The 26,510-nt window shown below is 40.4% G+C and overlaps 2 protein-coding genes across 5 annotated transcripts in view; both read right to left on the bottom strand.

The window, feature by feature from the left end:
- Window positions 1-22,859, bottom strand: part of spock3 (SPARC (osteonectin), cwcv and kazal like domains proteoglycan 3) — a 23,328-nt gene extending 469 nt beyond the window's left edge. Inside the window, exons 1-12 of one of the 3 annotated variants that reach the window (XM_027174480.2) lie at window positions 22,709-22,859; window positions 22,466-22,600; window positions 12,200-12,208; window positions 11,991-12,030; window positions 10,797-10,899; window positions 5,773-5,878; window positions 5,386-5,491; window positions 4,883-4,987; window positions 4,525-4,743; window positions 3,698-3,760; window positions 3,049-3,186; window positions 1-1,749 (exon numbers count right to left, since the gene is read on the bottom strand). The exon at window positions 1-1,749 is cut by the window's left edge and continues 469 nt beyond it. In XM_027174480.2, the coding sequence (XP_027030281.2) occupies window positions 1,610-1,749; window positions 3,049-3,186; window positions 3,698-3,760; window positions 4,525-4,743; window positions 4,883-4,987; window positions 5,386-5,491; window positions 5,773-5,878; window positions 10,797-10,899; window positions 11,991-12,030; window positions 12,200-12,208; window positions 22,466-22,600 (1,164 nt within the window). In that variant the 5' untranslated portion in view covers window positions 22,709-22,859 and the 3' untranslated portion in view covers window positions 1-1,609. The remainder of the gene's footprint in view (window positions 1,750-3,048; window positions 3,187-3,697; window positions 3,761-4,524; window positions 4,744-4,882; window positions 4,988-5,385; window positions 5,492-5,772; window positions 5,879-10,796; window positions 10,900-11,990; window positions 12,031-12,199; window positions 12,209-22,465; window positions 22,601-22,708) is intronic. The other 2 variants (XM_027174481.2, XM_027174482.2) reach the window with 2 other exon arrangements.
- Window positions 22,860-22,990: 131 nt separating this feature from the next.
- On the bottom strand, window positions 22,991-26,115 carry LOC125145208. 2 transcript variants are annotated; one of them, XM_047816382.1, is made up of 3 exons: window positions 25,249-26,115; window positions 23,886-25,152; window positions 22,991-23,406 (listed from the first exon to the last, which is right to left on the bottom strand). In XM_047816382.1, the coding sequence occupies exon 2, from the start codon at window positions 25,117-25,119 to the stop codon at window positions 24,301-24,303; it is 819 nt and encodes a 272-aa protein (XP_047672338.1). In that variant the 5' UTR covers window positions 25,120-25,152; window positions 25,249-26,115; the 3' UTR covers window positions 22,991-23,406; window positions 23,886-24,300. The 2 variants fall into 2 exon arrangements, with proteins under 2 accessions (XP_047672338.1, XP_047672339.1); XM_047816383.1 differs by having other exon boundaries at window positions 23,886-26,115.
- Between the last annotated feature and the right edge of the window lie 395 nt (window positions 26,116-26,510).

Raw genomic sequence — 26,510 nt, 5'->3', positions numbered from 1 at the left:
TGTGTGTGTGTATGTGTGTGAGCGAGAGAGACACACAACGCTCCAGTGAGTCTGATCTCAGGTTTGGCGTCGCCTTCAAAAGCTGGAGCACAAACACAGATGCCTGTGTGTGTTTGTGTGTGATTATTATTGTATCTCATCAGCCAATGTGTCTCTTGCGTAACACTCTGTTTTAAAGGGGTACTTCAATGTTTTTTTTTTTCTTTTATTTGGCCCATTTGTAGCATTTTGTTTTTAGTGTTTGTGAGTGTTTCTGTAATCAGTTTCAGTGAGTCAAGATCAAGTTCAAATCGAGTCAAGATCGAGTCAAAATTAAGTTTAACTGTCAAGATCATGCTCAAATGAGTCAAGTTTGTTGTTCAAATAAATCAAAGACTTCCAATTAGTCAAGAGCAGATTCAAATGAGTGACCATGATTTTCAAATCAGTCAAAGTTATCAGTTATTCAGCATCTGAGTTCCAATGAGTCAAGACTGTGTTGAAATGATTCATGATGGCGTTCCAATGACTCCTCGTGCAGTTCAAATGAGTCAAGTTGGAATTTGAACAGCTCCGATGAGTCAAAATTGATTTGAAATGGTTCAAGGTAGAGTTCCACTGATTCATGATGGACTCATTAAGATTATTCAAGACCAAGTTAGAATGAATCAAGATTTAGACAAACCTTAACTTTAGTCTTATACAAGCCAAAACAAAAGTGCAAATCATCCTGAAAATAATTGCTTGTTCATTTCAGACCAACAGTTTGTCACTCTGCTATTGGCAAACAAGATCTTTTAGCAGCCAAAGGTCTGATAATTAAACTTAATAACTAAATAATTTGTTGAGTTATGCTAATTTTCTCAGCTAGTTGACTTGATTTGTAGATTGTGCCTTCTGACATGAGTGTTTTCTGAAAGAACCTCATGTTTAAAGGGTCAAATGTCTTGTTGGTAGCTAGAGACATCCCTTATCATTCATTTAGTGTCGAGAGTTCTACATGTTCCTTTTTACTTTACTGTGATGAGAGAAAAAAGCGGCATACATGTACAGTGTAAATTATTTGGAAGGAGTCTCTAGTATCAACGCTGCATTTTTTTTTGTCTTATTCATTTCAAAAGAGAGAAAAAAAACAGTGACAGAACGCCTATTTACAGCTGCTGTAATGTAAGTGATTAGAAGAACTTACTTTTTTTCATGGACAACGGTAAAGGTAACTATAAACTGATAAAAGGTTGCAACGAAGTCTGTAAGGTACAGAAAAACAAGGACACACATGGAAGTAGAAGAAATTCTGTCATTGTGTGTATGTGTGAGTGTGTGTGTGTGTGTGTGAGATCATTCCTACTTCCTTGCCAAAGGAATACAGCAGAGTCACTCTCAATAACGTCCAGCCACATAAGAATAACAAAAATAAAATGCATTGTATTAATCAGTTCTATATTTTTTCTGTAAAATACAAATGTTACACAGCGAGAGGGAAATATACCTTTATCTAAGCCATTAGTAATATTAGTACTTCATTTCTACAAGTGATGCCTAAAAACGTGCTTTTGGTTTCTCCTTCCTCTTTTAGAAAAACAAAAAACAAAAAACAAAAGCCAAACAAAAAAACCCCACATAACGTTGATTACGACAAGTAGCCGTCGTCATCGTCATCGTCGTATTCCTCGTCGTCTCCCATGTCCTCCTGATCGTTCAAGACGACGTCATCCTCGTCATCAGAGAGCAACGAGTCCCCACTCCCAAAGTCTCCTGAACCCTCGAATGCTGCAAAACAACACACAAATGTACACACACTCGGTTTGTGGGACAAAATTTTATTCATACGTTATACTGCATTACATCATTACAATCAGGCTGAAATCTGGGATTTGTTCAAGCCTCAATGTTCTGGGATTGCCCTGTAATTGGCTGCAGCAACCTTCCACTCAGTCCTGACAAGCTAGCCTAGTGGTTAAGGGTTTGGACAACTGATTGGAAGGTCATGAGTTCAAATTCCAGGTCCACCAAGCTGCCATTGCTCCCCCCTTAACCTTCAATTGCTCAGGTGTATACAGTAAATTGAAATAAATTGTAAGTCACTCTGGATAAGTAGTACAGAAATGTAAATCAGCAACCCAAAAACTTGAAGATGAACTGAGTAGATTTAGGAAGTGATCCAAACAGGGTCAAAGTCAATGCAATGTCTGAAATTGAAATGTTCTTCCAGTAGCTTCCTACAGAGATGTTCCTTGAGAAACTCAATGCACATATTGCTGGCTATGGTAAGCCAGGCAAGTTAAAGGGCAGCCTCAAGCTGTTTTTTTGGTCCTAAGCACTTGGTGTGTAGCAGTAAGAGATAGTGCTTGCCTGGGAAAACCCAGAGTTTAAGGAGGTTCTTGGCTTATTTTTTGGTTGAGACCGATCATAGGTTTCTTGGCATTTCCTCACAAACTGTACATGTTTGGTCAAACATCACCATGTTGAACACGACAGCTCATTTCTTAACCTAACCAAGCTTTTGTGCTTCCTGTCTAGATCTTCAGTCACAGATCTCTAATCGAGAGTTCGCTGTGGATGAGCTACATCACCCCTCAATATCTAACAATGGTTAACGGATATTTTAAGGCAATTTAGAGAAGCACAACATTTAGTCAGATTAAAAACTACACACATTTGTGTAATTACAATTGGGTCACTTCAGTTATGACTTTCTTCTCAGCAGGCTTCCATTAAGCTCAGCTCTGTGGAGTGTCTCCATGTTTCGCTTGTCCCGTGCCTATCTTTATCCATCCGAGCTGTGGATCTCTTCACTGCCTTCAGAGTTGACCAAGGCCTCTTCTTTGCTTCTCTGACTAATGCCTTTTGGTGGATAGCTTCCTCTAGTGTTGTGGCTATGTCGAAGGTGCCCAGTGAGATGATCAAACCCAGGTTGATATTGTTTTTTTTACAACACCCTTGTCTCCATGATGCTGTTTGTGTGGGTATGATCTGTGACAAACACTGGAGCCTTGCATGAACATGGGTATTTCTATTGAAATATTATTCACACCTAGAGGCAACTTAGAATAGTTAAAATTTGCCCACCACATTCGGCCGGTCCCATCCTGCGTGACCCGGCGACCTTGTTTCCATAGCGATCCACACACCAGCACAGTCCACTGCTGCCATGGCATTGGTGTGGCTTATAGAAGCCGTCCTCGTCGCAGGAGGGGACGTACTGACCTAGGCGTGCACATGAATATTTTACTTAAATTCAGGAAAAGCGACCAGCCAACAGACCAGAACAGTTGACTCGCACTCTCGCTGCATCACATCACGAGCCGTTAAAACGTACACAATAATATTATACACTTCATGATTTTTTCTTGTATGCCTGCAGTTATTGTTGCTATTTATTCATGCGAGGGAATTAAGTGTAGCATGACATGCACACAGAGCTGCTCCTTTTTTGCCCCAAAACTCGAACCGAGACGGATTTCTGTGGGAAGATGTTATTTTTCCAACGTGGCTGAAAAATTTAAAGCAATCGCAATAAGCTGGCCGTGTGTTACACAGTTGTAATTGCATTTCTATGAATAAATCATAGCATTTCAATGCATGTGTGCTGCATGTGCTCATCTGAGACTGAGACTAAGACAGATTTACATTAGATTTTCTAGGCACAGAAAGTATTTCTTTAGCAGTAATAAATCTCTCTCTATTTCATATATATATAAGTGTGTGTGTTACTTACCCAGTAGTTTCTTCCTAGCTTGCTGTTTGTGGATGTTCGTAATCTCTGACTGGCAGGGAGACTCTAAAATAAGTGAGATGAAAATCTCAAATCAAGACAAAGAACATAAGCAGTGATGGCATAAAATCTTAGAACCGGACATCTATCAACAACTAAGCAATGAAACTATCAGGATTGAGTATGTTGACAAAAACTGACAAAAATAAATAAATAAATAATCTGACCTTTGTAACGTTTATTACAGGTCTATGTGATCTAGGGGACATGTCACTGTGTCTAATCTTCGGGCACGATCATCACTTATATCTTCAAGAAGCTACTGTCTGAGTTAGAAAGAAATCAGCCCCAGCTACACTTCTCATTTTTCGTTTTGTTGTATAGTTCTCGCGTTTTTTTCGTACCACCACTATTATTGCTGCTGAGTTCACAAAAAACAAAAATAATCCACAATGATAATGATAATATTTCCTACACTATATGTAGACTAGTGCTCCTCCACATGCTCTCGCTAATGTCTGTGGAAGAAAACGTTCATTCACGAATATTCGGATCTGCTTATATACTAAACTTTGTTAAAACAAAACTCAAACCCTCAAACAAAACAAAACTCAAACCCTCCACACAAATGTGTCTATCTTCAAAGTAAATGGTCCCACGTCTCTTTCTAATGAAGCCAACACTCATTTCTAATGAGTCCTTTCTCATTTTTAGATCAGACTCACAGCAAGAAATTCATTCTTTAGTTTACACTGATTGAAAATGTCTGAGAAGGATGTACTGCTAATGTACTAGTAGAAAGGGTTAAAAAGCAGCCCTGGTTTGTTTACCCAGATGTCTCTGGTAACATGAGCACCACTCTTTGCTGGAGATGAGCTGGTCTCGGCCCAGGTCACATGACCTGAGGAAAGTCTTTGTGCACGGATCTTCCCTCTCCAAGATGAGGCTGGACAGTTCTGATTGGTCAAGGTGAAGGTCAAAGTTCATGTCCAGTCTGGTGAACATCCAGTCCAGGGAGCCTTTACAGACAGGTCCTTTAGTCACATCCACTGAGCAGAGAAAGCAAGAGAGATATGTAGAGAGAGAGAGAAAGGGAGAGAGAGAGAGATAGTCATCGAATTAAATCCCTCTGTGGCTGTGTTTCATTTTTGTGTAAATAAGAGACAACAGATTTGGATCGTAACGTACTTATTTCTGGTTTGAAGAGCTTCGGCTTCTTGCTGCTTTCGTACACATCTCTGCTCCAGTCTCTCAATCTGCTTGCCACTTTGTTCAGTTCAGCATCACTGCACTCTACACACACACACACACACACACACACACACACACACACACACACACACACACACACACACACACACAATTTTCTGACTAGATTCTGTGTACAACTCTGTGACCTGAAAGGCATGAAAACTTGATGCCATTGGACAGCATGTGTGTTTCAGCTGTGCTTTTTATCTCCCTAGATTTCTTTTAACTCACACGAGAAGATTGGTAACTTTTAATGTTGTCTAAGGCAGACAGAGTGCAGAATGCTTTTTGGAGGAAAAATAAAAATAGTTTGTTGAATTATAAGCCATAAATGAATGATGTAGTGTATAAAGACAATGTGTGTGTGTGTGTGTGTGTGTGTGTGTGTGTGTGTGTGTGTGTGTGTGTGTGTGTGTGTGTGTGTGTGTGTGTGTGTGTACCTTTCTTCTCCACAGCTTTGTTTATTTCTGACACACATGGACACTGTCCTGAACACTTCACTGCAATCTGTGTTGCAGAGATACATGCCTGATACTCCATTTGACACTACCACACACACACACACACACACACACACACACACACACACACACACACACACACACACACACACACACACACACACACACACACACACACACACACACACAAAGAGAGATACATGTGTAAAAAATGAACATTTTGATTACATATTGGAAAATATCCTGGAAAAAAATGCAAATCACATACACATGCACACAGAAATTGAAATCAGAAGGAGGTGTGTGTGTGTGTGTGTGTGTGTGTGTGTGTGTGTGTGTGTGTGTGTGTGTGTATACGTATTCTACCTTGGTGGAATAAGTGTGTCTGTCTGTCGCACACACTGGTGCAGGACGTGTCAACGGACATCTCTTACATTTCACCAGCACATCCTTGAAACTTGTGCTCTTTACACTGCAAGACGAGGAGAGGAAAAGAAGAAGGGCAAACGATGGATGGTTACATATGAAGAAAGAAAACATGATGATTTTAAGTTAGCAAAAATAATAGGCTGTGTTGAATTAAGTGCTATTTTGTAAGATGCTGAATTGTCAGACTGCGCTCTCTCTCTCCTGACCTTGTTTGGGTTCTTTTGATTTTGTCACATCTCAGCCCCGTCCTTTCAATGTGTCCCTGTTATGTTTACATCTTGTTTCCAGCTGTACTGCGTTTAGCCCTTAATTAGTCTGTCTTGTGTTTAGCCTCCTGGCAAGTTCTTGGCATCGTTATTGTGCATTAATAAACCTTGTTATTCATACTAAATGTTTATTTCAATGCTTGACGTCATATAACGTCGTTTTAGCCCGAGAACAAAGGCGAATAAATTTCATTGCTTCAGTATTGACTTAATCGTGGACATGTTCGTTTTGGCTGACATCGTAATGCCATGTGAACAGAGATAATGGTTCGGTCCCAAAAGCATCGAAGGTCTATTTCTGCTTCAATGACGTTAAACAGGAGAATCGTTTTCTTTTTTTTTCTTTGGCGTCGAGATGCGTCACTCTCAGGCAAAACAGCATGTGAAGAAAAGTGGAAGAGATAACAGAGCGAGAGCCCGAGTCTTTCATTTCACCCTCGCTTGTTCTTTCCCCTGTTCCCTTCTTTCATCAGATCATTAGCAGCCTCTGGTTATTGCCGTGCTATGCGCTCACACTCGGCATACTTCCTGTTGCTGTTAGTGTGGCCACAATTGCTGTTGACAACTGTTTGGAAGCAAACTGGGAAAGAGTCCTCTCATTAAACACTAGACAATTTTGCATGATCTCGTTCTTCTGTGTTTACCTGAGCTAGCTCGATAGCAAAGGTTTTGAGGGTCTACACCGGGCATTACCAAATGTCGGACCGGGTGTGACGGGTCTGCCCGGATCCGTTAAAATTCTAATATTATCATATTAAGCATCTCCTTATTATAATCTAATATTATATAAGCTCTTTGATATGAATAAAAAGATAAATCTTTCGTTCATGCGCAGTTAATCTAGCTATTACGACAGGAGCGTCTTCAAAAGCCAAGCCAAAAACAGATGTTTCTGTTCCATACTCCAGAGCAGAACGTGGCAGTAATGCACCCAATTACGCTGGCAGGACAATTAAGATTCAACCTGCTGACAGGACAGTTACATGCCCATTTCTCTCACTAGGAACGGAAGACGGAAAGGGAGTAAGGAGAGGTGGAAAGGAGAGAGGAAAAAGGGAGCTGCTCAAAGCTCTGCATTTTTCTTTTATTCAGTAAATTCTTCCCTGTATTTGAAATGTCCTTTTGCCTAAGGTTCCTGTGTTATTAATATAGTTAATGTTTAAAAAAGGGGCAGCTCAAAAGTCTTTTGTTTAATTTTTTTTCTTAAAGATTAAAAGCACTTTTATTTTATTCAAAAGATTCTGAATGTTTTACATTACTTGAAATATAGGCCCTAAGTTCAGGCTGCTCTATGCTGTGTTTGCACTTTTTATTTATTTTATTCAGAAGAAATTCAGTGTCTGTTGTGCGTTACTTGACATGTAGTAAAGACAACTACAGGATTGTTTTCCGTTCAAGTGCCATACAAGTTCAGACTTTGAAAACAACAATAAAAAAAAAATTTAACAATAAATTGTATAGAAATGTATGTGCGTTATTGATTTTATTAACATGAGGGTACACTATTTTAAGTGACAATATAAGATTCAGACCTTTGCTGGGGGGAAATTTTAGTAACTGGACCTCTTTGAATTTTAATTGAATACCCCTGGTCTACACCATCCTCTTAAAATCTGCATGCTGTTAGTTAAAATCTATAGAAATTTCTAGATTTAATTAAAAAAAATGACTAATAAGAGAGAAAATTGAACATGAACTTGCTATACGTGTTAAACTGCCTCTAAACATATCAGTGGAAACAATCAATTTTAAAAATTAGCATGTTAGAATGACTTTATCTATAGCTAGATATTTGCTATTAGGTATTGTTTTAATCTTTATGTTTGATCGGAACTATACTACAGAAACTTTAGAATTTAATTCTCTTGTGGTGTTCGGTTAGCCTGCCAATCATCATCCAGAATGAATAATAAGGATAAATAAAAAATTTGCTTATTGAACTTGTGACTAATATCAGACCACATTGATATTTTGTTGCTCGGTCAAAACATTTAGTCTGTATGAAGTCTTGCCAAATTTATGTAGTTTCTGTGCCTTGTATTCTACCCTACCTCGTAAACCCTTGCCTTGTCGTTCCTTGATCGCGCACACACACACACACACACACACACACACACACACACACACACACACACACACACACACACGTATATGTGTAGGTACTTGTGAGGACCTTGACTTGGGACAGTGTTGTGAGGACCACCTTTTCTCTCAGTGTTGTTAAAAAACAAACACACACACACACACACACACACACACACACACACACACACACACACACACACACACATCCTAGAAAATAATTTACAAATGATGGTTCCTAAATGATCATCTCTGGGACTCATGATTCAGGATGCTTTTCTTTTTTTTTCTCTTGATCGCCTCTGGGAGACTTTGTGACTGTCATTAATCTGTAAACGAGATTTTAGCACTAGTCCCGGTGCATTCAGTCTCCTGAAATTGGAACATGGCTTTTACCCAGAAGGTTCAGAGCATTTAAGTTAACACGCTGTCGTCGTGTCCTTGAGAAAAATCACCTATACCTGAATCCTCTGGTTCACAAGGTTCTGAGGACGACATGTCAAACCCCTGAAGCGTTCATTACAGTAAGGCTGTTTTGTTTGTTTTTTCATGTCAGAGCACCCTTGCTTGGAGATGACTGTATTTTTCCTTTAGAAATAACGCACTCTCTTGTCTGCAGAACATGCAGAGCTGCTCTTAATGTCTGCCAGAGAACATAATCACACGTCGTCAAAAGAAACCCATTTTTCTCTCTCTCTTTCTCTCTCATCGCTGTTCACTTCGAGATAATGTATGCTAATCAGAGGTGCTACAGTGTTCTGCTGCATGCCTGGTTCCACTTCGTCAAACCAATTTAACCTGTAATGTTCACATGCAAATGTCCCAGCCTTAATGCTTTTTTATTCTTTTTTCCTTTTTTTTATGATGTGTTAAAACCGGCAAAACTATTTTGGTGTTAATCAGACCTTCGAAGTATATTTTGTCATCCTCCACTGGCCTATTTTCTAATAATTTTATTTTTATTCAGCGCTGTTTTTTTTTTTCATGCTTTACATCGCACCTTATCGTGAAATTTAAATTAAGACTCGAGCTCACAGTGCTTGAACATTTCCACATTTTTGTGGTGTTACAACTGGAACCTGAAACAGGCTGAGATTATTTATCATAAATCTAGACAAAATGTAGTGACTGGAGAATTATATACAGTAAATCAGAAAGGAAACGCTAAAACCTTCAAACACAACCGGCCAAAATCAGGCTTTGGACCAAAATAGATGGAAATGTTTTTATTTACGCTAGCTTTGCTTTGGTTTTCTGTTTACAAAAGAGACAGTTTATCAAACTTTGAGTGGATACAAGTGGCTATAACCTTCAGCCTTTTTAAGCCCCTTAGTTTCAGTTCCTTCGGTCAGTGATGTTACTAAGGTCAGTTCCTTCCGTAAGATCAGTGATGTTATTTTAATAGTGATTCTCTCTGTGGTCCTTTATCTGCCGTACCCAGGTTTGTATGTTCAGATATATTTGTCTCAAAACATTTGCACATCCCTTGATCTGTAAATGTCTGAATACTTTTGCACATCCCTGGGTTTAATTTTACATTTGCTCTACTTTTATGACTGTTTTGTTGTTCCTGCACTCTGTCTTTAATTATTTAAAAAAAAAAAAGGCCGGCATTTGCATCCAGGCCCCTCTAAGTCTGCTCGGTGGGAGTCGTGAAATGACCTAATCGATTCAGTTTTGTAATCAGATACCAGCTGACACAAAAGATCCTGTAACTCCATTAGAGTTAGAAAGCGTTTTTTTTTCTTTTTAAATGCTAGAACTTTCCGTTACGTTTTTTTATTTTTTAATTCAAGAACATCTGCAGTTGTCATTTATTAGAACTAAACGTAGCAGAAAAGGACATTAAGTCACTGTTATCTGATATCCACCCTGCTGCTTGATTTCTTTGCCGTTTCCTGTGTGTTTTGTAGTGTGTCCTGGAGCTTCGGCAAGCACAACTGCAATTGTATAAGTATTGAATAAGTCTTGCAATCTGAATAAGTGTTAAGCTCATGTATCAATGCTGAAGTACTGACGGTGTGCTGTGGTTAAAACGTAGCCTCACAAAATGGTGGATTGTAGACTGCATTTACGTCACTGGCTTCATCTTTATTTTTGTCTATTCATATACAGTATGACATACTAAAATGCAACCGTTTTACAACCTCTGTATCAAAAACTGCTTCATTGTAGATGTCGGATTTTCCAGAGAATATTACGCTATTCAGTATTTGGTGTCAGGTTAATAAAAGATATTTGGGAACTGGACTTTAATGGAAAATGAGCTTGTTTTTTGGGGAACATCTCAAACAGACATGAAATATCTAACGACTATATGCTAGATTGCTATATGCTAACTATAGACCAATCACAGTGCGGGAAAAACGGAAGCTCAGTGAGTCATTGTCTATGTCTATATATTTAGATCTAGGTTTAGAAGAGCACAGTGGAAAATATGCTACTGCCAAGTCCTGCCACCGAGAGCTATTTCTGCTCCTGAAGTCAATTTTCACTAAAGGCTTAAAGCAATGAGACGTGCAAATGATCCAACCCGAGTCCAAGATTGTCATTGAGGTGTTTATCACTGCAATCTATAGCTCGGGTTTGAGCGTGGAAACTGATGATGATTACCTTGTCTGGCTAACGCAGGTCGGAGTTTTGTAGTCTTCAGCCACACACTGCTTGTGTCGGCCGCATTTGATCTTCAAGCAGGGGTCTTTGGCAGGATCCAGAGCTATCATGCACACACAAAAGACGGAAAAGAGATAACATCAAAGAAAAATTCAAACACTTTATATTATGGCGTGTTGAACAGATTGATGATAGACTGGGGAAATAAGTGTGTATTTAAAATACAGAGAACATATTGTGAGAAAAAAAACATGATAAGAGGCTAACACACACACACAGCCACAGCCACTTATAATGGTCTCTGACCTCCCATTTAAGAGTCTTAGCAAAATCTAGCACTGGCTTCAGCAGCTTATTCAAACCTAATCTCTTCACAAGCCTTTAATTTCTTTGTTTTAGTGCCTGTGTGTGTATGTGCATGTGTGTCACTAATAACCCTGGACTGATGCTTGATTTCAGTGGAACACGGGAATAAATTGACACACAATCTAAACAATGCTAATTAGAAGTCGACTAATACATTTGCTAGTCATACTAACAATTGCCTCTCTGCTAGGGTTTTGCACTCCGCTAAGCAGTCCCACTCGGCTAGTTTAGAGCTCCAAATGCCAGATGCTAGACTCTAAACAGAATCAATCCAACCGTCCAAAGAAAGCGGCTCATTGAGCAATGCTGCACGTTGCCAGTTTAAAAAGCTGATGATTCTTTGAGTTTGCGAGCTGCTACGTCACACAACTGTGTAAAATGACGTACAGATATAAGTTTGCATGCTAGCTTAGTTATTATTATTATTATTCTATTCTGGAAATGTAATTTGTAACCTGTGTATTAACTAAAAATTGTGATGTCAATGCAAAAAGGTGAATTAAAAAAAAAATCTTCACCGGGGGAAACTGAATAGTTGTGTAATATATCTCTAATATACCGCATATAAGTGTCAGAATACATTTTATTAGTGTTTGATTAAACAGTGAGGCTGTAATGAGTACAGCTTTAAATCCAGGACTTAAGATGATTGGCTAAAAAAAAGGCATGTAGAAATAATTCTTGCCTGAAAGTCTGCTTGAGCTTTTAAAATATTATAAATCATACTAGTGGTATGTACTTTGTAATGTAAGTGCTAATCATTATACTGTAAATGCTAAGATATTTTATATATATATCACTGTAGACCGTTGAGTTTGTTTCACGTACCTTGATCAAGCGGCTTCCCAGGGTTCCATGATCCCGGCTCCTGAAACACACACCAGTATCAGGTATATGCCTGCATACACTGGTGTTTAGTATTATAGTATCACACACGCACACACACACACACACACACACACACACACACACACACACACACACACACACACACACACACACACACACAAACCCACAAAGCACATTTTTATACAAACCTCTACTTCCTGATAGTAAAGGAAGCGTAAAGAGAAAGAAATAAAGACGAACGTTAGTGGGAAACACAAGCAGTACATCAGTGTGATATACAGTACAGACATACACACTTCCACATCTCCAATCACCCTTGATAATTAGTTCACGCTGGAGCGCGTTAGCATTTGTTTCTGACATCCGTCATCTTGTCATCAACCAAACCCCTAGAGCGACATTTCTGTCATCTCGGATCAGGAATGCTGGCTGAGAGAGATGTTAAAATTAAAATGGTATAGCAGGTTGCTCAGCTGATGTCTTGCTACTACTTCTTGTCAATTACAGTGAGCTTTTTTGTTGTTGTAGAGACAAGGTTTGTGTAGCTGTGTGTAAGATGATGTCAACCATTCACCTTAACTGTCGCTGATGCATGGAATCATTTGAAAGTGGGGAAAAGAAGAGGTCGTGGCCAGACACTCATACATAACACATGTCGTGTACACGTGATGTCGTTACGTCGGAAAAATACCAGTATACTTTTTTATAATTATCCATGAACAAGTTAAGGAATGTTGCATCTCTAAAGTCAGGACATGTTCAAGTTAACAGTCATATTAACCATTTAAGATTTCGTGAAGAGTCATTAGAAAAAATGAACACCTTCTGACCAATCAGATTTAAGCATTTCTCATTGCTGTGGTATATAATACCAAGGTTACGACAAAGAAACAAAAACAAATCATATTTGTGACACTTTAAAATGGCTGACGCAAAGATTCTGGACAGTTCTGTGTAAGTCTACTTGATCATCCTCAATCAGTCCACACTGATTTGTGGAGATTTCTCCAACTGCTCACACACTTTTCGAATCAGCATCACTGTCATCTGTTTTATTATTTATTACGCACTCCATACCCATTACGATGATGTGATGTTTGTTTCAAGCTGAATCTGATATCTTTACACTGAGTCAGCAGTGCTTCCCATAATTTATTTATAGAGACTTATTACAAATGTTTCTCCACCAATAAGTAATCTGACCGATGCAATCCCGTATTAATGTTTTCCTTGAAACGGAACGCCATTGATTTTAGAAAGAAAGCATTTTGCCTCAAAGCAGCTATGCAGCTGAATCAATTTCAGGAATGATAAATCCTACTTGTGCATGTGTTTTGGGTCTTTTTTGCTCTTTAGGTCTGATTTAGTTTTACTTTATTTTTTAATTGATGTGTTGATAATATTTCTGTTTTTAGAAGTTTTTATGAGTTTGTATAGGTGAGATAAGAAGGGGGGGCTTATAATCTTTTAACAGGATGATTAATGTATATTATTATTTTGTTTAAAGATCTTTTTTCATTGAGTATTGCTCCGTATTTTTATAAAACTATATTTTTCTGTATTTTTATAAAACTGAGCAATTAAGGCTTAAGGGCCTTGCTCAGGGGCCCAGCAGTGGAAGCTTGGTGTTGACAATCTGTTGCCATTAACTCTCAATTTGAAGTCCTAAAACTTGTCACTACTAGTTAAAGTAAACCATCACTAGACTGATCCAGACTAGATCCAGGAGGCATGTGTATCTGTGTCAAAGGCAACAATCAAGAGAAGATTTAATACCACAAAAACAGGAGAAGCCGAGTTTGAGCCTAGATCTCAAATAAAAAACATCCCATGGACAGATGAGATAAAGAAGTAAGGAACTGCTGGAACTCAGGATCAGTATATATTTACCAATAGACTGGGTTTCTCTTTAAATGATTGATAATGTGACACCTGATAGAGCAGCAGGATCATATCTGGTGTATAGGAATAGCAGATTATCTGATGAGATACAACCAAATGCTTCAAAACCCACTGGACGGCTCCCACTTGACACACGACGAAATAATTCCTGTGAAGGCAAAACCATGGATTGTTCTGCAATGTTCTGAATAAAGAACAGTATAAATCCATCTCTCTCTCTCTCTCTCTCTCTCTCTCTCTCTCTCTCTCTCTCTCTCTCTCTCTCTCTCTCACTTTTGGTTCCATGAAAAGTATGGAGCACATGTAAAAGTGCTGGAGGTCCTACACTTTTCACCTGATGGTCCAGTACACTGTGGTAGAAAGCTGAATATATAAAGGACCTGAATTTACATGTACCTGTCTTGTTTTAAGTCTCTGTGATGACCACTTTTGTGTTGCCTGCCTCACCTTTGTGTTGATTTCCTACTCATTGCCTTTGGACTCACCAGCAGTTCCCTGTGTTTGTTCTGTTCTCATGCCTGTACAAGCAGACATAGCTCTTAAAGGTGTTTGCTCAGAAACCCTCCTTGAAATTTTGAAGTCGTCAGACGGGATTTTGGTGAGTACGATACGATACTATACAATAGATTGTATACTTCGATGTGTGTATGATACGTTCGATTGTCTTTGTAAATTTGTGTAAACTAAATCACTTAAATCTGTAGCTTAGACATTACATATCATACATTTGGAAAAAAATAAAAATAAACAAATAACTGCATGCACACAATGTAGGAAATAAAATGCAAAATAATTGCATATGCGTTGGATCAAGTGCTATTCTATAAGCTGCTTTGACAGCAAAGTAGATGCTAATGAAAACCTTCATCCTCAGATGCTTCTACTTAACAAAAGCCTAACAACCTTGTAGGCCTGAACTACATGCAGGTGATTTGACTAATATTTGTTAATCATTTTATTGAATTATCCAGAGCTACAACGCGAAGCAAATACTACAACGAGAGTCTCTAAATATGGCTGCACTTCAATGTTGCTCCATCTGACTGGAAATAACACCGAGCAATAACCTTGAAGGGTTGAAGTACACTCCATATGAGAGAGAGAGAGAGAAAGAGAAAGAGAGAGAGAGAGAGAGAGAGAGAGAGAGAGAGAGAGAGAGAGAGAGAGAGAGAGAGAGAGAAAGGATGGGCTGATTTGTTTAACCTGCCTCGCAGACAGGACACTTTATCCTAATGGAACAGAACACACACTCACACACACCCCTGAGGATTATTTCAGTCTCAACACTGTAAATGATCATTTATACTTTTTATGAGCACTTTAATAACACATGCACAACGTGTGAGATGATTGGTCTTGTCTTTAAGGAACGTTCTTAAATAAAAGATAAGCAGAGAGATCAATTCATTCTACAAAGTGTGTGTGTATATGTGTGTGTGTGTGTGTGTGTGTGTGAGAGAGAGAATGAGAGAGAGAGAGAGAGAGAGAGAGAGAGAGGGAGAGAGAGAGGGAGAGAGAGAGACAGAGGGAGAGAGATAGAGGGAGAGAAACTAAACTGAGATGCTTTGCAATTAAGATGACACACATTTTTAAAACATATGTAAAGCACGGACAAGGACAGAAAATTACACCACTGAGCCATTAATCATTTAAAATACACTGTACTTCATTACCACAACACTGAATTTACTCTCTCTCTCTCTCTCTCTCTCTCTCTCTCTCTCTCTCTCTCTCTCTCTCTTCTACTCTGACCGTCTAATTCACTGACTTTCTCTCTGTCTGTCTCTCACTCACTATCTTTCTCTGTCTCTCACCTTCTGTCTTTCTCTTTGCATGTCTCCTTCACCCGCAGACTATCTTATCCTGTCTTTCTCTCAGTTTGTCTCTCACCTTCCTTTTTTGTCTGTCCTCTCACACTGACTAACTCTGTATACCTCTCTGCTTTTCTTTCTATCTGTCTCCATTCTCTCTCTCTCTCTCTCTCTCTCTCTCTCTCTCTCTCTCTCTCTCTCTCTCTCTCTCTCTCTGTGTGTGTCTTTATCGCTGACAGACTAACTTTGTCTCTCATCCTTTATTTCTGTCTGTTTTTCTCATACTGCATTACACTTTGTCTGCCCTCCCCCTACACTCGTTTTTCTCTCTGTCTGTATCCCATGCCCTCTGTCTTCCTCTCTGCCTGCCTCTCACCTGCATTACCCTGTTTCCCTCCCCCTGGTTCTTCCATCTTCTCTCTCTTTCTTTTTCTCCAAATGTTGTCTAATCTCCCCTGCTTATCTAGGCCTGTTTCTCTAACCATGTATTCCCCTCTAACCTGGCTCTCTTTCTGTCTCTCTTTCTGTCTCTCTCACTCGTTATCTTTCTTTCTGTCTGTCTTACATTCTAATTGTCCCCATCACCCCATCTTTTTTTGTCGGTCTGTTGGCAATAAAGCTGTCTCAGTATAAATCCATCTCTCTCTCTCTCTCTCTCTCTCTCTCTCTCTCTCCCTCTCTCTATCTATCTATTAGGCTGCCAGACTGCATTCCATTAAGACAAAAATAAAAACATACGTTTGTGTGTGTGTGAGTGAGTGATTGTGTGAGTGAATGAGTGTGTGAAGGCATGAGTGTGTGAGTGAGTGATTGTGTGAGTTTGTGAGTGTGTGAAGGCATGAGTGTGTGAGTGAGTGATTGTGTGAGTCAGCGAGTTTGTGAGTGTGTGAGTGAGTTTGTGAATGAGTGTATGAGTGACTATTACTTTCAATAACTGCAAATACTTTCCCATCTTAGATTTTCTTTTGTGAAAATAAGACTTGAGCCGAGTGCATCGCATAGGCGGAAACACATAAAGATCATCACACACACACACACACACACACACACACACACACACACACACACACACACACACACACACACACACACACACCTGATGTTACATGCACACTTAAGGGACTTATTCATTTTTGACCTTGGGAAAGATTTTTGCTACTGATGGGTTTAATCTTAAAGCGGCTAGGGTTTTGATGTAATAGACATACTTACAGGAAGGCTTTGCGTAGATGTTTTCTCTCTCTCTCTCACTCTCACTCTCTCACACACAGACACACACGCATACACACACTGTTACATTTAAACACACAATTATATTTATATCCATGTGACAAATGTTAGCGCTGTAATCCAGAGCTGTCTGCAGAATGTTGGAGGTAAGTGGAAGTGGGTGGAGCCAGGAGGGAGGAGTTAAACATGGCAGTGTCAGGCTTCAAGTCTTTCCTGTTGTGCCACTTGGCAGCCATTTTAAGCTCACTATTAAGTGCTTATCATAACTTCCTGTTTCACTGGGGTACAAGTATGACATCATATACAAGCCAAATGATCTCAGACATACATCTATACTGTGAAGCTTAATGAAGTGAAATGAGATAAATGTGGGCTGACTTTCTTACCTTATGCAATACAACAACATACAGTTAGTGATAAAGGCTAAAACTAATGTTTTAAGGTGTAGTGAACCTGACTAAAGGTGGGTTACAGAGCAAAGAACCTAATCCCAACTGGTGTGGAGGTGAAAGATATGTTTTTTGACCCTTTTTATGACCCATAACTTTATGGACTTCATTTTAACATGTCAATTTGGCTGCCAACTGGGTCATGATTGGATCTTTCAACAAGACAAAGATCCAAAACCTTCCTACATGTCCATGCAGTGACAATAGAATCAAGTATGTGACATGTCCAATCCACAGAGCAGGAATTAGGGCCCTGAAGGTGGCAAAAATCTTCTGGTGATTACACAAGAAGACTAAAAGGTAAAAAATGACTAAAAGGAGCCAACAATTGAGGAGCCAATGGCATGTTCTATTTGTCTGTTCATAAATTTTTAGAGAGATTAAGCAAAGTACCCAAAAAAGTTATGTCTCCATGTATTTATCCCTCTAATGTTGAGCTCAAATGCTGTTAAGTCTCTGAATGTCATTTAAATTGGTTTTTAAGCAGACATGCTGTTGAAAGTCCATGTTGATGCAGCCTCATTAAATTTGAGCATCTCATTAATGTCACGTTTAGCGAGATGATAATCCTGCATCGGCTCGTCACTGATTGGCATTGAAAGGTCACACGGAGGATATCCGCTAATCTTTAATGTGATCTTCAAACCAGAGAGAGAGAGAGAGAGAGAGAGAGAGAGAGAGAGAGAGAGAGAGAGAGAGAGAGAGAGAGAGAGAGAGAGGGAAGAAGAAAGAAAGACACAGAGGTATTGATTAATCAAAGGACGTATTGGAAAGTAAGTTAAAGGTCGTTTTTGCTCTTAGAAACTTCTGGCAATGCTGCTGATTACACAAACACATACAAAGGGGAGGAACAAGAGAAAGAAAGACACAAAGTGGGGAACAGAGAGAGAGAGAGAGAGAGAGAGAGAGAGAGAGAGAGAGAGAGAGAGAGAGAGATTTCTTGGTCTGTGTCCAACATAAATTTAGTGAGACACGGTTTGGGCGAGAGAGAGAGAGAAACGGAAATGAAAGGAACGGGAGATATCATCACTGGACACTGAGTTCACTGCCATTAAAAGTCATTAAAAGTCATGGTAGAAATTCCCACCTTGTTTTTTTTAAAAAACAAAACAAAAAAAAAACCAAACATTAATTGATTCATATTGTGATTTATTAATACTTACTTGGGATCATATATATATATATATATATATATATATATATATATATATATATATATATATATATATATATATATATATAATTTATACTCATGCTAGAATTCATATGAGGAACAATCAAGAAAACTTAAAGAGGGGGCGGTGCAATGGAGCAAGCAGCTACGTGCTACATTTGGACAGTTTGTATCTGCAAGCACTGAGACACTGTCAAAGCTCTGAGCTGCAAAACTGTTAATCATTATGTTGGCTTTGAAGAAGTCAACATTCTGTTTTCCTAATTAAGCTTAGACAAAAATTTATCAAGAGTAAGTCCTCCTAGGGCTTTTGAGACACATGCACCAAATATGTTGTAGACCCTGGTCTGAAGTTTGTTGCTATTACTTTTCTAAGCGATCCGAGTACCGGTACTTCTGTTACTGGGTCTCAAAGTGGCCTTTTTTTCCATAGACTCCCATTATAAAAATTTGGAGGTTTAAAACTCGGCAATCTTTCGAACTATCTACACCAAACTTGGCCAGCTCCTTTAGGGTGATACTCTGAACAAAGTTTTAAATTGGTGTACCTACTGGCCTTTCGGTTGGGCCGCAGCCCCGCCCCCAATATATGCAAAATCAAAAAACTTTTTGCAACATGAACATGTGACGTATCAAAACACTCAGAACAATGAGGGGAACTTCCTCACAGGTATTCTGATGATGTCATGTGAAAATAAAAAATTTGCACAACATGGACTTGTGACATATCAAAACACTCAGCCCAATGTGGGAAACATCCTCAAGAGTATTCGGATGACGTCACATCACATGCTCGTCTCCACTTTCCTCCAAACGCTTTGGTACCCTAGCTTTCTGTCTACTTGCTTTCAAAAGTAACACTGACCCTTATGTCCACTCGCCTCCAAAAAGCACCGGCCTTTGCGAATACTTCCCGTCAAAGCCAACATCAAAGTTTGTCGTGACGAACTTTACAAATCTAGTTTCTTATTGCTTTCACATTAAATGCATTTCAATGACAGCATCTTCCAAAAATCCATTGCATCATCCTTTTGTCATTCACACTCCAGCACCTGCACAACACTGGATACATCGACATGGTCAACAAAGTGAAAAAGTATTCTTCCCATGCCTTAGTGAAATTCACAGAACACTGAAGTTCATAATTTCTGAAATACAACTATTAGTTATGTTTTTTGTGCTCAGTGTTTTATCAGTGACTGTGTGTGTTTTCTGGAGATAATGCAGACTGGATGAAGAATTTTGAAAAAGTGACTGTGAAAAGTGAAATGCAGAGATGTGTCTTTATAAGTGCTTCAGATATTAACAGGATTTAAAACATTACACAACTTTCTTTAATTCGTGTAGTTGTTAATAAGAATTTCTGTGCAGCCATGTTATTCAATATTTACAGAAGGAGTCTCCGGTGCCAGTGCTTCGGCTTCATGACTTTGCGGTTTCTTAGTACCTTTACATGCTGCACTATTTGAGTCTGGTGAAAGACCTGAGGAAGCTGATTAAATATGACTCTTTACACTGGGGCTCAATACATCCAGTCACTGATTATTTTCCTATAACAGGAAATGTTTTGTTCTTTAGGACTGTAGGACTCAAGTCTGATTTTTCAGATGTTTAACGTAATTAGGATGGTCACAAACTTACTGCCATTTGTGCTTTTACTTGTCCGGTTTTTGGTCAATGGTGTCATTAAATATGGAAAGTTTATAGAAGTTAATATACAGTTTAAAAAGTAATTCCCTCTTCCGTAAAGAAGCTAAATCTTTGGCACTAGTTGAGAGATTCATTGGTTCATGAGTTTGATGTTGGCTCCTAAAAAATCTTGTTTACCAGCAGCAGGGTGAGAAACTATGCTGTCCATAACAACATCTTTTAGTGTAAAATTTAGTCTGGTACATATGAAATCGAAGTAAATTCTAAGCCTTTCGGATCTTAATTTGGTTTCACTTCCATTTAAACCCAATCTTGACTTGGTTTCACTTCCTTTTAAATCCAATCTTGACTTGGTTTCACTTCCTTTTAAATCCAATATTTTCTTCCTGGTCTTGAATTTATCTTGGTCTTGATAATGGCTTGGTATTGTCCACACTCCTGTCCTTACACATTACATGAACGTGTCTTTTGTACTGTATGAAATATAGTTTCATTCTACAGTATTTGTATTCTATTTGTACTTAGCATATTTTATAAGAGGTGAAGTGAATGATGGAAGAATTTAGGTCGGATTTACAGAAAGCACATAGATCACAAAATCTTATTAACTAAGCTTAAGTCCTTTTTTTCTACAGTCTAACAATCAAGAAGCTTCAGTGGTATTTAACTAAACACACCCAAGAGGGTGATATAACCTAAATGGGACTTAGTCAGAGACTAAAATGATGAGGTACTGTATGGTACACATCAGGAGACCTCTCTCTCTTTTCTATTCTATACACTAGATTTAAAACTTGCTTATGAAGGTAATGTCTTTTGCTATGCATTATGCTATAACTAATATGGATAAAGCAGCTGAAATCTCCTTAGTGCAGCATTTCAAATAACCAATAACTGATTATCTCTCCATCGGGGGAGAAATGAAACCTTTCTTTTGCGGCTCTAAAACAAAATAAGGCGACTCGTCAGAATTAAATGGGAAACTGGGAGCAAATCTCATTACCACTGAAAACACTGTAAATGATATTGGCTGCAAATTAGGCATGGATTTATCAGGGGGAAATACGGATTAAATAGCCCTCCGATTTATCAAACGATTTAATGAAAGCCTAGATCTGGCAAGGAAAGACATTTTTTGGATAGTTCTATGAATACAGCCTCAACACCATATTAAAAAAGAACCCTTAAAACTATAAGCACAATTTATTCAATAAGCGCTGCATAATTTCCGACCCTTCTGAAGTGTTATTGCATCTTTAGATACAGGATGGATTGTGCTGCCGATTAACAACTTTAGACTTTAAATCATTTTTCAATTAAAAAATAATACAATAACAATATCTGGCAACAAGATGCCTCTTTTTTTAATTCTGTTCATTAATTAGTAACAAAATAGGAAGGATTTTTTTTTTACATAGTAAAAGCAAATAAAATTCTACAACATTCTATAATAAATTCCGGCTCTAATTTTTAACACCGTTCTACTTCTTCTTCCTGTGATCTTCAGAAAACTCAGATCATGCTCTTGATCATCTTCCTCTTGAACACGTGACTTGTGATGTGTAATATTCCAAATAATCTCACAAAGATTTTTTAGGTATTTTAATTAGGACATTTGAAGATAAATTGTGGATTTGGACTGGCAAGAGTGCTGGTACAGTATCTAAATGTAGAGGTTTAATTTAATCTTTAAAGTTCTTGGTATTGTGTAAGGAATTGTCCAGTGTTTAAAATGTCTTACAGTTTGCATATACTGTATGTATTTTTCAGTGGGACACCAACAACACCTCCATGGGCTAATGTGAGAGTACAGGTTTATGTATTTCTTGGAGAACAACTACTTTTCTTTATATCTATATATTAACTCTATAGAAATTCTACAAACTTCATTAAAAACGTCACCCCAGCTTTAGACTCATGGCTGCTGAACATCTTACAGTCTAACAGGATATTTAGAGGCAATAAATCTCACCGGTTGGTGTTAATACCATTAACCAGCCAGTTCACTAATTGCCTACAAAACCTACGGTAACGGAATTACAGGGTGAAATTAGACTCATGATGCTTCTGCAGCGCGCAGCATGACGTAGAAAACACACACACACACACACACACACACACACACACACACACACACACACACACACACACACACACACACACACACACACACACACACACAAACGGAGAGCACACCAATAGTCGGGAAAGCCGCGTAAATAAAAAAGCGCAACTCACGTCACGAAATTTGTCCCATCGAGCCGTCAGCCATTTGTCGTCTAGAAAATTTCCGTTGTTTTGGCGGGCGGCCGCTCCGGTGATAACCGCCGCGCAAACACACACACACAACAGGAGCATGACGGTGCGGAGCATCTGCGGAAAGGAGGAAACAAAAACAACACACACACACACACTGAAAACCTGCTGCCGCTAAAGAAAACAACAACGATCCTGATGAGAAAAACCTGAATCATCCGTTACCGCGTCACCTTCAGCAAGAGTCTCTCTCTCTGTCTGTTTGCAATCCTCTACTCGTCACCTTCAGCACGATGGTACGAGCTCTAACGCGCACTACTTCTGTCTGCCTCTGTTTCTGCGCACTGAGCGTATTCTCTCTCTCTCTCTCTCTCTCTCTCTCTCTCTCTCTCTCTCTCTCTCTCTCTCTCTCTCTCTCTCTCTCAGCACTGTGACCCTGTTCTTCTTCCAACAGCGCATGAAAACCAGGTCCAACATCTAAATCCAATCATAATGCAAACAAACAAACATCCTGGAAGTGACCAGAACATACATGAAGTCTCACCTTCCTGTATAATGTACTGTACATATTCACACTAATCCCTCATCTCAGCACCCCTCTCGGTTCCCATCGCAAGTTCTACGTACTGTAGGGTACTTAGAGAGATGGGACATGGAATAATAGGCACAGAGACAGATTAGAGCAAACAGTGTAGTGGTTTAATTTTTCTTCAGGTTACTAGTGCAATTTTAGTGCAGCAGAAAGTCAGTGATAAGGAGAAAAATAAATAGTTCCTTCCTTTAATGGGTTGTAGGAGCACTTGAGCAGAAATCCAGGCTCCAACCATAGGCAGCAGGAGGGGGACGGCAGTAAAAATGTGTCCTCTCCAGCAGCGTAGTGTAGGCTCGCCGGCAATCTGAAGTGCTGGATCAGCTGGAGGTTTCTGGAAAAGAATATCAAAGAGACAACATCCATTAGCACCATCAGGCAAGCCCCACTTACCTCTCCCTAGCCGCCAAGCCTAGCTTTCTGCTGTGCTCTCCTCCTGGAGGGGGAATGCTCCAGTGGCGCTCCTGTTTGGCCCTTGCTTTTCAGCCGCCTCGCCTCACTTTCACTCCAGCAGTGCTGGCCATGGTACTGAAGTTTGTGAGATCACCAAGGTGCTGAACCGCCACCTTTTACACTCTCTCTCTTCTTGGCTGCTGATGCCGAGGGCAAAGAGCGTTTTTTCCTTGAATTTGCGGCGGTGCACGTGCCGCTGTCACAGGCCCCTCTTTGCTCTGAGCCCCCACCTGGTAGCAGTCGTTCCCAGAGGCCATAGTGCCTTGAGAGGCCATCAGCGTTCCCGTGCCAGCTCCCAGCTCGGTGTAGGACCTGGAACAAGAAATCTTGTAAAGAGAGAAACCACCTAGTTACCCTTACCGTAGTTGGTGTCCTTCAACTTGGCCATCCAGAGCAGAGGGGCATGGTTCGTCACAAGGGTAAAGTGCCGCCCTGCCAGGTTCTACCGGAGGTCCTCAACGGCCCAATTGACCACCACGGCTTCTCGTTCCACTGCGGCGTAGTTTTTCTCGGTGGGGGTCAGCTTCCGGGAGATAAATAGGACCAGGTGCTCTTTCCCATCGAACTCCTGTGAAAGAACCTTGCCTAGCCCCGTTTCGGACGCATCCATCTGTAGCGTGAACGGGCTATTGAAATCCGGATTTCACAGTACTGGCTGGGTGGCGAGGGCCTCCTTGAGCTGGCAGAATGCCCGTTCTGTTCCGTCTGTCAAGTGCACCTGGTCCGGCTGACATTTCTTAGTTAGATCTGAAAGTGGGCAGCCTAAGAGGAGAAGTTAGGCACAAAACGTCTGTAATAGCCCGCCAATCCCAAAAGGCAGTTCTTTGTAGTGGGTCGGGGGTATTCTCTCACGGCTTGGATCTCCTGGGGCTTCAGCAGCCCCCGACCAATGCAATATCCCAGGTACTGGGCCTCGGACAGGCCCAGATGGCATGCCGTAAGACCAGCTGTCCGGAGGGCTCCCAGAACCTCCCCCAGATGGAACAGGTGATTGGACCAGGTGGAGTGGACTACCACATAGTCCAGGAAGGCGGCAGAAAAAGCACGGAGGGGTCGGTGGACGATGTCCATGAGGTGCTGGAAGGTGGCTGGAGCCGCATGTAGGCCAAAAGGAAGGACCTGATAGAAGGACCTGATCTTGCCAGTGGCCATTTGTGGTGCTGAATGCCATCTTTAGTTTCGCCTCCAGTGCAAGGGCCACCTGCCAATAGCCCTTTGTCAGGTCAAGGGTGGAAATGAACCGAGCCTGCCCCAGGCGTTCCACCAGGTCGTCCACTTGGGGGAGGGGATAGCTGTCAAAATCCGAGATCTGGTTGAGCCTCCAGAAGTCGTTACAGAAGTGAATGGACCCATCTGGTTTAGGCACCACCACAATGGGGCTGGACCAAGGGCTGGCAGACTCCTCAATAATCCCTTCCTTCAATATTTTGTTCCACTTCCTGCTCGATAATGTGACGGTGGGCTTCTGGGACCCTGTATGGTCGCTGTCGGACCACCATCCCAGGAGGGGTCTTGATCTCATGTTGCACTGGCGCTGTATGTCCTGGACAGGATGAGAAGACATCCAAGAACTGCTGGGCTGGTGTGAGATCATCTCCTCTCCTTACTAGGGCACACTCTTGGGGATCTGTGTGGAGGGAAAAAAACACAGACACCACAGCCGGAGGTTGAATCCATTTTTTCAAAATGTTTATGTGATATAATTGAGTGTCTGTGCACTTACCTGGCTATTGCAACCAATAATTTACAGGTCCCACCTTCTCGAGGACTGTGTACAGGCCCTGCAACTTCACCAGGAACTTGCAGGCAGCGTTAGAAACGAGTAGCATTACTTGGTCCCCAGGGTAAAGTTCCCTAGCCTGGGCGGGCAGATTGTACATCCTTTACTGCGCACGCTGGACTTAACTAGGTGTTGATGGGCCTGACACGCTCGATCCGTGCCTGTATGTCCTGGACGAAGTCCATCACAGAGCAGAAGGGGGAGGGTTTCTCCTCCCAGTCCTCCCGGGCCACGTCAAGCATGCCCCAAGGGCACCGTCCGAATAGGAGTTCAAACAGTATGAAGCCTGTGGACGCCTGGGGCATTTCTCAGACAGTGAAGAGGACGTTAGGAAGGAGGAGGTCCCAATTCCGTCCTTCCTGGTCTACCACCTTTCATAGCATCTGCTTCAGGATTTGGTTGAAACATTCTACAAGTCAATCTGTTTGTTTTTGGACGTCCTCAGGTATTTGACCTGCAAAAGCTGAGACAGATCCACCATTAATTTTGACATGAATGGCGTATGGGCAGACTTTGGTAGTGGCCCGAAGAGATCCATGCCAATCCTTTCAAATGGGACGCCAATAATAGAAAGGGGAATAAGGGGGCCGGCGCTGGCTTTTGTTTATTATCATTCTGATTCTGTGCCTTTGTTTCTGTTCTGTTTCTGTCTTCATGACTGTCCTGTCCCGTTATTGGTCTCTTATTGATCTTGCCGCTTTTCAAATATTCAATGATTCTAACACGCGTCCATTTTATTGTCACTGATTAATAATCTTTGTTTGATGTTACTTAGATGTCACAACCTTTTATAGACACTGACTACAATTCTGTGTGTGTGTGTGTGTGTGTGTGTGTGTGTGTGTGTGTGTGTGTGTGTGTGTGTGTGTGTGTGTGTGTGTGTTTGTGCACATTTTAAAAGGTGTTAGCCTTTGATCCTGGAGTTAATGGATGTTCCTGAAAATCTTTCAATCAGACCGCCAGACCGAATGGATTTCCTCTTAGACACACACACAAACACAGACAGAGTTAAACTGCCAGAAAATGTGTGTGTGTGTGTGTGTGTGTGTGTGTGTGTGTGTGTGTGTGTGTGTGTGTGTGTGTGTGTGTGTGTGTGTGTTTGTGTGAAGACTGCATAAAACAATTAAGAGTCCATTTTCAGAAGCTGTAAGGAGACAGAAAGTGAGATTATGTGAGACTAGTGGAGCAGTGATGATGAGCATGGC

This window comes from Tachysurus fulvidraco, chromosome 7 (assembly GCF_022655615.1).
Source record: "Tachysurus fulvidraco isolate hzauxx_2018 chromosome 7, HZAU_PFXX_2.0, whole genome shotgun sequence".
Classification (NCBI taxonomy): Eukaryota; Metazoa; Chordata; class Actinopteri; order Siluriformes; family Bagridae; genus Tachysurus; species Tachysurus fulvidraco.
This window is presented reverse-complemented; position numbering and strand designations above follow the sequence as displayed.